The 13,087-nt window shown below is 35.6% G+C and overlaps 1 protein-coding gene across 1 annotated transcript in view; it reads left to right on the top strand.

Moving 5' to 3' along the window:
• Nucleotides 1-9,193, top strand: part of LOC107595016 (tripartite motif-containing protein 46-like) — a 13,698-nt gene extending 4,505 nt beyond the window's left edge. The window contains exons 5-12 of the mRNA XM_016285285.1: nt 1,425-1,571; nt 1,828-1,923; nt 3,699-3,952; nt 4,153-4,274; nt 4,364-4,711; nt 5,916-6,145; nt 7,325-7,392; nt 7,497-9,193. Of these exons, the coding sequence (XP_016140771.1) occupies nt 1,425-1,571; nt 1,828-1,923; nt 3,699-3,952; nt 4,153-4,274; nt 4,364-4,711; nt 5,916-6,145; nt 7,325-7,392; nt 7,497-7,887 (1,656 nt within the window). The 3' untranslated portion in view covers nt 7,888-9,193. The remainder of the gene's footprint in view (nt 1-1,424; nt 1,572-1,827; nt 1,924-3,698; nt 3,953-4,152; nt 4,275-4,363; nt 4,712-5,915; nt 6,146-7,324; nt 7,393-7,496) is intronic.
• The last annotated feature ends 3,894 nt before the right edge of the window (nt 9,194-13,087 follow it).

Here is a 13,087-nt window from a genome sequence, read left to right as displayed (position 1 = left end):
CAGAGAAGATCAGGCTATATGAGACAGGACAGAGAAAGAAAGAGCTAAACAAACAGTGGACAATTAGACATGAAGTTAATAAAGGTGAAGTGAGTTTCCTGTGGGATGACTCAAGTTTTTTCTGTGGTAATCTGTTACTATAAGCATAAGTAATATTGTCCGACTTACCATGTTGTCACACACACGCGATGCACCAAACCAGATGCAAACAGAGAGAGGCACAGGCATAAAACCGAACAAAACAAAGGCACAAGACTGTGTACTAGTGAAGAACTGACGTAATTGAATTAAGAACAATCATAATGTAGTTTTTCCACCATAAATTCCCATGTTAAACATGATTATTTAAAGAATAAGTTGAAATTACGTGGACTGACAGCTTCAACAAAAGCACAAACCATCAATGAACAAACTCGGAGCTCACAGTAGGTCTGTCTTTAAAGGTTTGTCATTTATCATTCAAAACAGTTCCCCTGTAAAGAAAATGAATCTACTTCAAGAACTGTTGAACTCTATTATCATTTCTTTCATTTAGATTCCACTGGTGTAGAATTATATTATGGTTGTTTTATGGGTATGATCAATTTGGAAAATAGGTCAAATGTTTACTTCACTAAGAATGACTCTAAGTTAATACCAGATATGAAGTTTTGAAGAACTTGACCAGCAATATACATTACCATTCAAAGGAATTTTTGAACAGAAATCAGCAGTGATGCATTAAATTGACGAAAAGTGAGAGAATAGACATTTATAATGTTGCAAAAGATTTGTATTTCAAATAAATGCTGTTCTTTTGAACTTTCTATTTATCAAAGATTCCTGCAAAGATGCTACATTTGTGTCACTGCTTAAAATATTACGCCGCACAGTTGTTTTCAGCAAGAGATGTTTCTTGAGCACCAGATCAGCATATTAGTATGATTTCTGAAGGATCATGTGATACTGAAGACTGCAGTAAAATTCAGCTTTGCCATCACAGGAATAAATCATATTTAAAAATATAATGGAATAGAAAACAGTTCATTTAAACTGTAATAATATTTCATAATATTACTGTATATTTAAAACATAAGTGCAGCCTTAGTGAGCATAAAAGCCTTCTTTCAAAAACAATAATAAAAAAAAAATCTTACTGACCCACATTTTTGAATGTGTTCTGTATACGTGCAAAACAGTATTTTGCGTTATTTCTATTTCTATTTTTGGCCATATGACAATGGATTCTTTTATCTGTTTTGAACTTAATCCCATGCAAATAATATTCAAATATTGCCCTTTTCCACAGTAATCGACACAGATGATTTTTGATCAACTGTTATAGTCTCAAAAGTTCCTCTTAAACTAATTTCCTCTCTCTCTGTCTTATTCCTTGCCCATTTCTCTTCCTTCTCTTCCTTTCTCTCTCTCTCACTCACATGTAGGTATTAGTGTGTGTGGAGCATGAGCAGGAGAGGTTGCAGTTTTACTGCAGGTCATGTCAGCGTTTGTTATGCCCACTTTGTAAACTCCGTCGAGCCCACAGTGGACACAAAATCATGCCTATTGCGCTGGCTTACCAAACTCTAAAGGTATCCATTCCTGATATTAATCCTTATGTGCTTTATAGTCTTTAGACTGTAAACATTATAAATATGCCCAACATGTCCTTCTTTCCTGTATAAAATGGTTATTTGGGCTAATCTTTCTAAGCTCTAGCCCTGCGCAGCTCTGAATGATCAAGGGCAGAGAGGAGAGGATTTCCTCTCAATGACCAGGGAGCTCTAGCAGAAGCTCTACGGTGTTGTCGGTGCTTAACTCATCATTCTCCATGTTGTGAAATCACAGGAGAAGATCACCAAGGAGATGAACTACATCTTGGCCAATCAGGAGTCTGTACAGGCACAGATCACCCAAGTAGAAAGCGGCATCGCTCAGACTGAGGTACACAGCACTGGTGTTTTAATTATACTTTTAGTGTTTGTGAGACACCTCTTCATTTCAGTGTATGAAAGCAGTGTGGAGCGAGGGGTGATTTTTCCAGGTGTTATAAACTTTTAGCAGTCAAAATAAAAGAATAATGGAACTCGTGAAATATGATGTTGAAATATATATATATACACACAGTGGTGGCCAAAATGATTAGAACACTAGTATTTTCACCAGCTAAAACATGGGTTAAAGTCAGTTATTTCTATTTTTGCTGTAGTGTGTCAGTAGGAAATATCGGCTTACATTTCCAAACATTCATTTTGCCATTAATTGTAATAATCCAGTGAGATTTTTGTCTGACAACAGCCAGTGCTGCTCACAGAGATCTGATCTCATCATCATGATCCAGTCTGTCTGGAATGACGTGAAGAAACAGAACAAACTGAGACAGACTCAACTCAGAAGAACTGTGGCAACGTCTGCAAGACGCTTCAAGAAACCTACCTGCAAATCTACCTGAAAAACTATGTGCAAGTGCACCGAGGCCAAACGCTGCTTTAAACGCAAAGGATGTTCACACCAAATGTTGATTTAATTTAGTTAATAGAAGTTCATTGATAAAGAAAATCTATTTATGACGTTATTTTTGACAGCATCCTCATTTTACAGCATTTTTACACAAGTGCCTAACAGTACTGTAGCTTTGCAGGTAGGTTTCTTGAAGCATCTTGGAGACGTTGCCACAGTTCTTCTGAGTTGAGTCTGTCTCAGTTTGTTCTGTTTCATCATGTCATTCCAGACAGACTGGATGATGATGATCAGATCAGGTCTCTGTGAGCAGCAAAAATCTCACTGGATTATTACAATTAATGGCACAATAAATGTTTGGAAATGTAAACTGATATTTCCTGCTGACACACTCCAGCAAAAGATAGAAATAACTGACTTTAAACCATGTTTTTAGCTGGTGAAAATACTAGTGTTCTAATAATTTATATATATGTGTATGTGTGTGCGTGTGTGTGTTTGTGGACAAATGTCATGGCATGGCCAAGGTTCATTGTTAAAATTAAGAAAATATATAAAAAATTTAATTAAAAAATCTGTTATTATTGTTGTTATTATTATTGATAATACTTTGTTTTAAATTATTATTTTTATTTAAGATATATTATAATTTCATGTAAATATTTTAAATATAAAATATATGAATTATACAATATGAATTGAATAGATTAAAGTAAATTGAAAATTTAGATTTAAAATATTTTTTGACATTTAAAAAGACACAATACTTCTTTAATAAATGGAAATAAAATCTAAAGGTGGATAATAGGTCAATCTCTATATGACTTACCTGGAATGATGGGTGGTTATTTTTTAGTATTTCGTTTTTTTCAGTGGTGTTTTCACTTGAAATAATTGAAATATTTATTTGTGAAAAATAATGACGACCAAATGTGATGGTGGAGATGACAGTACAATACAATACAATACAATACAATACAATACAATACAATTAAATTAAATTAAATTAAATTAAATTAAATTATTGATAATAATATTTTTTATTTAATATGTATTATTGTAATTGTAAAATATGAATTAGATAAATTAAAATAATAAAAACGTCTACATTTTAAATTATTAAAATATTTATGACATTTGAAAAATACATGATGAGAGGCCTCCTCCCATATGTAGTAAAAAATATTTAAAGAAATTCTCAGTCAAGCTTTGCTATTCTGCTCTGCTGTCCTGTTAATTCTCTGTACCTCTGTGTTCAGGTGAACAGCGCAGTGGCTAAAGAGCAGCTGAATCAGTGTGTGAGTGAATTGCGCGGTGTGCTGGCGGAGCGTCAGGGGGCCTTGGCCATGTTTCTGGAGGGGGCTCGTGCACAGCGGGCAGGGACTCTGAACGCACAGCTTTCCGAAAAACAGAGTCTTTTGGAAAACGCAGCGCTGCTCACATACACACAAGAGCTGCTTAAGGAAACTGACCAGTCGTGCTTCGTGCAGGCCGCCAGAGTCACGCACAACAGGTTAGAGTGTATGCTTGTGGGTGTGGGTTGCTGGGATTGTGCAAATCTGGCCATTTATGAAATACAAATCCCACAATAGCCTATTGTGTGTTTCCATAGAAACATTTTCAAAGTACGCAACATAAATGTGGGAATATTATGTTACACATGATCACTTGGTATACAGAAAGCTTGATTTTTATCTATTTTTTTCTCCTCAGACTGGTAAAAGCAATAGAAAATCTACAGCATTTCTCTCTATCTGCTGATCCCTCGTTCCGACACTTTCAGATGGACGTCTCCAGAGAACTCAAAGCGCTCAGCAGCATGGACTTTATACAAGGTTTTCATAATATAATTGTCAAATATAATAATTAAATGCACATGCATTTGAATTAGCATTTAATCCCACCCCTTATGTTCCTTCTGCAGCCCCATTGGCTCCTGTGATTGACACTCAAAAGACCTTGGCCTATGACCAGCTGTATTTGTGCTGGCGCCTCCCACAGGACTCCGCCCCCGCCTGGCACTACTCAGTGGAGTATCAGAGGAAAGTGGGCGGAGCTGGAGCATTATGGGGCAGAGTCTTGTCTGAAGGAAGCTCGGGAAGTAATGGCACACACTGTTCATGGCAGCGTCTGGATGATGTGGGCGGGACCAGTGCAGTGATTGACAAGCTAGAGATGGACAGTGTGTATGTCCTGAGAGTTCGAGGCTGTAATAAAGCAGGGTTTGGAGAGTACAGTGAGGAGGTGTATCTACACACACCTCCTGCACCAGGTAAGATGCACAAATATACAAACACACTTCAGTCTGAACCACTTCAAAATATCAGAGACACATTTCTTTTTCTACAGCTCCCCAATTTATTGCATTATTGAATGTTTTGTTTTTATTTTGCATCTTTCCCACTCATTCTACTTCTTCGACTTGCAATTGACATTGTCTGTCATCCACTTGTTTTTCTGTTTTCTTGTCTATCCATCCATTTAATGATTCATTGATGTTTTGCTTTCATGCATTCATTTATTGATATTCATTCATTCATTATCCATCCATTCTCCATTTATCCATCCACCAGTGTATTCATTCATTGATTTATTGATTCATTCATCTGTTTTTTGTTCATTTTTGTTTATTCATGTGGCATATATCCATCTATCTATTCATTTATTTACTGAATTATTCATTTGTTTATATCAGTTCATCCTTTCATCCTTCATTTATCCATCCAACCATGCATTTATTTGTCTGTTCACTCACTTGTTCATCCATCCATATAGGTTCATTGATCCATCCGTTTCATTGATTCATTGATCCATTAATCTATCTTCTATCTATCCATCCATGCATTAATTCACTGATTCATTCATTCTTCTGTTTGTTCATTCGTTTGCTTGTTCATCCATCCGTCCGTCCTTCCATCTATCCATCCATCCATCCATCCATCCATCCATCCATCCATCCCACAATTCTGTCAAACTGAACCTGATCTTCTTGTGCTATTAGATGTATATTACATTCTCTTTCATTTTCTCTCATACAATTAATTCTGTTGCTTATCAGTAGTATATTTCTCCATGCATATCCACAACTCTTTGACATGTCTCTGTTTTTGCTCTTCTCTCTGTATTATTTCTCCTTATGTTTCCTGTTATTCTCCACCTTCCTTTACTCCTGTTATCTCTGCTGTTTCTTTGACTTGTATTCCTGTTTAACTGGAATATATCAGCAGCTTGATCTCCTCTGAATCCCAAAGTCCTTGAATATGTACAATCTTCCTGCTGTCCTCTGTTTCCCTCTTTTCTCCAAATTTTCAATCCTATTTCTTCCCTTTTTCGCTTATCCATACATACCACCCTCTTTATGTCTCCTATTTATATGTTCACTCCCTCATCCTCTTTTTGTTTGTGTTCTGCTCCTAATGACCTGACCTTTCCAAACCTCTCCTCCACTTCATTTCTCCTGCATACCTCAATCTCAGTGTTGTCGTTCTGCCTGGATTCCCGCTGGGGCCTACATGCGGAGCGGGTGGCGCTGGGAAAAGGGCAGACATATGCCCGGAGTGTTCCTGGAATGACTCTGTTGCAGGCTGCAGACCGGGCCCTCACCTCATGTCACCTCACCTCTGACCTCCTTGTGGCCGATGTTTCCATCACACAGGGACGACACTACTGGGCATGCTCAGTGGAGCCTGGATCCTACCTGGTTAAGGTCAACATAGAAATCAGTACATTAAATTGATCAGAAGTGACAGTCAAGCCATTTATAATGTTACAAAAGATGACAAATAAATGCTGTTCATTTGAACTTTCTGCTCACCAAAGAATCCTAAAAGAAATGTAGCACAGTTTACACAAAATATTAAGCAGCTCAACTGTTTTCAACAGTATTGAAAATGTTTCTTGATCACCAAATCAGCATATCAGTATGATTTCTGAAGGATCATGTGACACTGAAGACTGGAGTAATGGCTGCTGAGAATTCAGCATTGCATCACAGAAATAAATTACATTTAAAATATATTAAGTTGAAAAGTTTGTTTTCATTTTATTCATTTATTATCAATTTTAAATTGTATATTATACATTTTAAATTGTAGCGATATTTCACAGTGTTACTGTTTTTACAGTATTTTTGATCAAATAAATGCAGCCTTGGTAAGTATAACAGACTTCTTTCAAAACAAAAATATATATATATACATTTTTACCAACCCCACCCTGAACGTTTGAGCGGTAGTGTACAGCTGATTTGTTGCAAAAATTGATAATATACAGTACGTTTTAAATATTTAATTTTTTTTTCTGTGAAGTAATATGGAAAAAGTATGCCAAATTACTGAATGAAGGTTTATTTTCAAGGATTTAATTTTTAATGAAGATTTTTTTTCTTCATTGTATCATACTGACACTTTTGCATTTATTCATTCCACAAAAAAATAAAATGAAAACAAAATGAATTTAATAAAAAAATAAAAACCCAAGTTCACAGAAGTATATGTGACCCTGGACAACAAAACCTTTTTTGAGAATTTTTTTTTGAGAAATAATTTAGATTTATTCATCATCTGAAAGCTGAATAAATAAACTTTCTATTGATGTATGGTTTGTTAGGATCGGACAATATTATTTACAAAATATCTTCATGGAACAAAATATCCTAATGATTTTTGGCATAAAAGATAAATCTATAATTGTGACCCATACAATGTATTTTTGGCTATTGCTACAAATGTTCCCATGCTACTTAAGACTGGTTTTGTGGTCCAGGGTCACATATTCAAGTTATATTTATGAATTGCATTTTAGTATATTAATATATTTTAATATAATAAAATATATTTTAACCTGAAAAATTGAACATTAAAAACGAGTGGTTTTCTCTGTGTAGGTGGGAGTGGGTATTGAAGCGAAACTTCAGGAGTGGTTCCATCTTCCACAAGACATGGCGAGTCCACGGTGAGGAGAAACTTTTAGGAGTTTAAGAGCTGACTAACTCAGGGTGACTTACATAGGCTATATTATTGATGGTTTTATTTTTTCCCTTCCATTTCTCTCCATAGGTACGATCCAGACAGTGGTCATGACAGCGGTGCAGAGGACGCCCTGGACAATCCTCCTCCATTCTGTTTCCTCACAATGGGCATGGGCAAGATCTTACTACCTAAGTGTGGGGCGTCTAACACTTCTACCGGCCCCCTCACTGCCCCCTTACCACCTCGCCTTGGACTGTGTCTGGACTTCGAGAAGGGGCGGCTCACTTTTTACGATGCACACTCTTTGCGAGTGCTGTGGGAGGGGACTGTTGATTGCTCCGCCCCTGTTTGCCCAGCGTTCTGTTTCATTGGTGGAGGTGCTCTGCAGCTGCAAGAGCAAATAGCCAATCGTAATACAGAACAGAACCCACCGAGAAGAGTGACCATCCAAACACGTGCCACCGACGCCGGTCACTAAACCGTCTGATCGCTTTGAAACTAGTCAAATCAGCACCTTTAAGCAAATCTTCTTTTATCGTTTTCTATCGACTTTGTTTACCTGCTTATTTCGTAGCTAATAATGCAATGACTGATGATATTTTATATTAAGATTCATTTAATTTCAAAGGATAGACATTAAAAAGTGGTTATGGATGCTAACAACATGTAGCATGCTAACAACATGTAGGTCAATATTAAATAACGAGGAATCGTTCATTTTTATGGCCACAAAATTAAAAAAAATGAAATCAGGTATGATTCAGTTTCACTCATAACACCTTCATTTTGAACATTCTTTTGAAAGCAAATGATTCCTCGCTATTTACAAACTCGTTTTCCAGCATTGTTAGCATGCAAACCGCCTAATAAGGGTGTGCTAATAGTTAGTAAACATCTTGATTTGTTCATTAACAATGTACAGTATGTGCTCTTTACAGGAATGTAACAATGCCTTGAAATGTGATCACGTTGCAATTCAAATCCATTTGAGACAGTTTATGGCTGTCTTGTTGATCAGTTTCATGTTTCTAAGTAGTTCCCAATGTCTTTGAATTGTCTTGTTACTTTGAGGCTCAACCAAGATGCGAAACCTTTGGTTGGACATGTTGTATTGGTGTCAGTACACGTCCTGTGCATAGAGACCTTGTCTGTTTGGTTTGTTTGGGCCAAAACAGGGCTGATGGATGCCTTCAGCAAGCGAAACTAAAAGAACAACCATGTAATGAAAATAACCTGCTTTTGTGAGATCTCTACAGGTGGCTGCTCTAGTGTTACATAACCGACTCTCCCATTTGAATGTCCTAAATAATAATCTCCAAAACAAAACAGTCTCTTGACACACCTCATACTTTTTTTTCATAATCATGACTGCTATGGTCATGTCTGTTTTCTTTTTGCAGAATGGGTATGGTGACAACAATTTAGCAGGCAAAGTTTAATTTCAGAAATGGATGCTGCTTATGACTGTGCAACTGTCAGTCAGTAGAGTGTGTTGTTAAAGGGACATTTTTTGAATTGTGTACTGAATGTCAGTTGTATTTATTGTGTGAGTGTGAGTGAGTGTGCGATATGTTATTGCAATAAAGACAGTTGCTGAAAGCGCTGGTTTTGGCCATGTTTTCTGCTATTTGGATGCATTGTTGCAGATTCAGGTCTCGTTGTGTGAATTTATATTGATGTTGAGGATATTATGTAGCATTTCTTAAACATGCTGGTCCTTTGAAAATTGGCAAAATGTTTGTAAAAGACACTAATGGCAGAAGTGAAATAAAGCATCAACGTTTCTCACTTGTATTATTTTTGCCTATATTTACCCTGAACAAGGAAGCGTTAACACAGAACACATTTTTGCGTTCCACTGTGCTGCTTTTCCATTGCATTTTTTTCTATGTAAACACGTGCTAGGTGGACATGTTTGACTGTTGCACTCACATATGATAACGCAAAAGTAATATAACACATTACTTTCCATAAAAAGTAACTAAGTAACGTAATTAGTTACTTTTTTAGGGAGTAACGCAATATTGTAATGCATTACTTTTAAAAGTAACTTTCCCCAACACTGCATATGACACAGTGTTCTAAGTGCTAAAGCTAAAATAAGTTCAGTTAAGGTAAAAAAAAAATGTCTCAAGACATTATTTTCCCAATTTCACTGCTCTACACAAAAACATCTTTGGGTTAAAAGATTACCTTAAACACCTTAAAAGATTAGTTCACCCAAAAATGAAAATTCTGTCATTAATTACTCACCTTCATATCGTTCTAAACCTGTAAGACCTTTGTTCATCTTTGGAACACAAATTAAGATATTTTTGATGAAATCTGAGAGCTCTCTGACCCTCCATAGACAGCAAGGATGCTACCACGATCAAGGCTCAGATACATAGCAAGGACATCAGTAAAATAGTCCATGTGACATCAGTGGTTCAACCGTAAGTTTACAAAGCAGCGAGAATACTTTTTGTGCGCAAAGAAAACAATAACATAATTTCTTCAACAATTCTTCTCCTCAAGTTACCGTCTTCCACCACTTTGGATAGTACCCCAGAAAGTGATTTAATCACTGCTCTCATTTACTTTTGTTAGCAATTAACAGCATTTTATGCCAGTTTCAGAGCTTTGCCATTGGATATTTCTGTCTTTTATCTTTTGAAAACTATCTTTTGCTCTTAGAACTTCTAAACGATCTTAATCGTGATGATGGCATTTGCTCCATGTACATGCAGGGCACATCCAGCGGTCTGAACAAGTCAGAGGCCTTTGACGTGATCACACTGGAGTTTGGGTGGGATACCCAGGTTTGTTAGTCTTGTCAAACAGCAGTTAACTAAACAAATAATGTAAAATATAAAGTTAATCATGAATAAAGAGCCACCATTAAAATATCTCCTTTCTCTCTCCATCACTAGTTTCAGCGCTCATAAAGACAGATATTTGAATCATCGTGAGTGCATCCTATTCATCGGACATGTCATCAGAATCATTGGATGAAACAGGCACAAATACATTTTGATGGGAAAGCGTAACCCTAGTAAACAATCTAGAGGTTAAGAGGTCATAATTGAAGTATACGTAATCTTTTCTCTTTCTTTCTCTACTAAATAAACTAAATACGCAGCTTAACTGGTTTCATGTAGTTTTGTTAAGCACTGCGATGCACTTCACATCAAGTAAAGACTAAATGGCTGAACAAAATGGACAAACAAATAGTTTTTCTACACCATAATTGTGATCCTCGCTGTTACAACACAAAACAAGGAACTGTGCATCTACGTATGATGCAAAAATTAGTGCTACAACCACTTATTGTGACACAAGCACATCATTATGGTTATACTTTACTAGCAGGTTCTTTTCATATGATGTGAATATTTGATCAGAAAGTCCCAGCACATATTGTCAAGTGATTAAAGTGAAAGGAAAGTAATGCTTTAAAAAGAATGCTACTTGTCAGTCCAGGTTTTCTTCATCCTATAGAGGCCGACTCACCCATTTCAGTGTCTATTTTAATGCACTGTGCTCATACACCTTTTATTGATCTGGCATGTCTATCATTGTTATAGTCATGATTGGGAAGCTGTACTTTGTGAGACTGTGCGCCTCAGTCTGAGAACATGCAGTTTTGAATAATATGCTGATTTATGGACGAATGCTGCATTATTTTCACGATGTTCATCAGGAACAAGGAAGAACATATCAACAAACCTTTTATCTCCCCTCCCACTCTGACTCTTTTCTCGGTATCATATGTGAAAATGGGTGGTGATATGTAAATCACATTTCTAGTAGTTCTCCTCTCCTCGTTCAGAGCAGTAGGCAGTTTCGCTTCAGACTTGATACAGGTAAGAAGCACCTCCACTCTTCTAGTTTTCTCTGCAAACTATTGTTTTTCTTTCTCTTATACTATGTTTGCTGTTCTTATTTTCTGTTTTCCTTGTGTTTTAAAAGTTCTGCTCCAGTGTTCACAGCAGGCTATAAACATTATTGCTATTATTGCTTATTTTATTAATTTAATTTTCAATATGATTTTTGATCAGCTCTGTATATATTGATATGTTGTGATTTTAGATTTGCATGCTGAATTAAGAGATTAATAAAATACCACTGCACAATATCATAATTGTATTAATCCATTAAGGTCAGTTTTCAGATACAGAATCACAACATATCAGGTATCATAAAGTGGCACTTTCTAATAATTTGTCACCTGCATTGTTTTAAAAATATAATTCAAATGGCTACACTCTGGACATCGTGTAGGACTCAATGCTGGTTTCTGGTTTCTAGAATATTTACATACTGATAGATGAAAGACTTTAAAAATATACATTCAACCCTAAAATCAAAGTTGTGTCATAATTTACTCACCCTCATGTGGTTTTAGATGTTAGGAAGAAGACACTTTCAGTCACCATTCACTTTCACTGGATTGTTTTTCAGTAAGTGAATGGTTACTGAAATGGTCACATTGCCAAATGTCAAATTTTTGTTTTCACTGAAGAAAGACATGGGTTTTCACATGGGTTCGAAGCGATTAAGAGAAATTAGATTTTTAGGGTGAACTATCCTTTTAAATCTTTCACTTTGCCAGTATTTACCAGAAAGTGACAAGTTAGTGTTGCAGCATGTGAAAACCCACATGAGCTCTGTCACTGTGGCTGGTATTTTAAGTTGAACAAAAGCTTGCACAACCGGATCGACAGCTCAAGCAATACACTTCAGTGAGCATTTAAAAAGACTTACACGCCTACATTCTTTGCAAAATGATTGTATTACATTTATGGAAAAAAAAATGAATGAGCCACTGAGTATATTCAATGGCGAAATAAGGGTGTTAAACCAGCTTATTGTTCCCAAAAACAGATTTATCCTGCAATGTTTTTTCTGTAAACTCTAGAACTAGGTTTAATGTTTTAAAATAAAACTGACTTGAGGTTTGGTCCTGTGTATGACTGTAAGTTGTAACTAAAGACTAAATTATAGCAGGACTTAAAGAGGAAGAGGAAATAATGGAGATAAAGTTCATTTCACGATCATATAAAATTTCTTAAAATGTTATTTTCTCAAATATAAAAATAGCTGTATATTTTCCTGCATATTAAGACCCATTTATAGGGTGTAAAAAATATATAAAGCTGAAGACAGCAAATTACTATTACCTGGAGAACATTTACTGTTAGTTTATGCATTTTTTTCTATAACCTTTGTTAAATGTATAAACCTGATTAAAAAAAAATTTTTTTTTAAATTTAATTCTTCCCACAATAAATATAGTTCTGAAACGATTCTGATACTTAAGGAAAGAAAAGGTGAACACATTATTTTTAGTGCAATGATTAGTAGAATTAAACTAAAATATGATCAACTAAATAAAAATGTGTAAAATTGTTTTAATTAATATCTTAAGTTAATGCATGAACTTTGACAAACAATGACAAAACATTAAATAATGTTTACAAAAATGTTCTCTCTCTGATTAACAGAAACGGACACACATGGACTAAAAACCACAAAATTCTAATTTTGTGGGATATTTAAAATCCACATATAGTGACAATATTATCAATTCTCTCTTGTCTAAATTTCTTTATTTTCCTCTATTTTCTTTTGCAGTCTCTCCTCATCCAAGTCTCACAGTCTTGTTCTTGCAAAATATCTGCAGCAATGGCACAATT

This window comes from Sinocyclocheilus grahami, unplaced genomic scaffold, assembly GCF_001515645.1.
Source record: "Sinocyclocheilus grahami isolate Dianchi unplaced genomic scaffold, SAMN03320097.WGS_v1.1 scaffold11.1, whole genome shotgun sequence".
NCBI lineage: Eukaryota > Metazoa > Chordata > Actinopteri > Cypriniformes > Cyprinidae > Sinocyclocheilus > Sinocyclocheilus grahami.
Note: the sequence above shows the minus strand (reverse complement) of the source record. Positions and strands in the feature narration are given on the sequence as shown.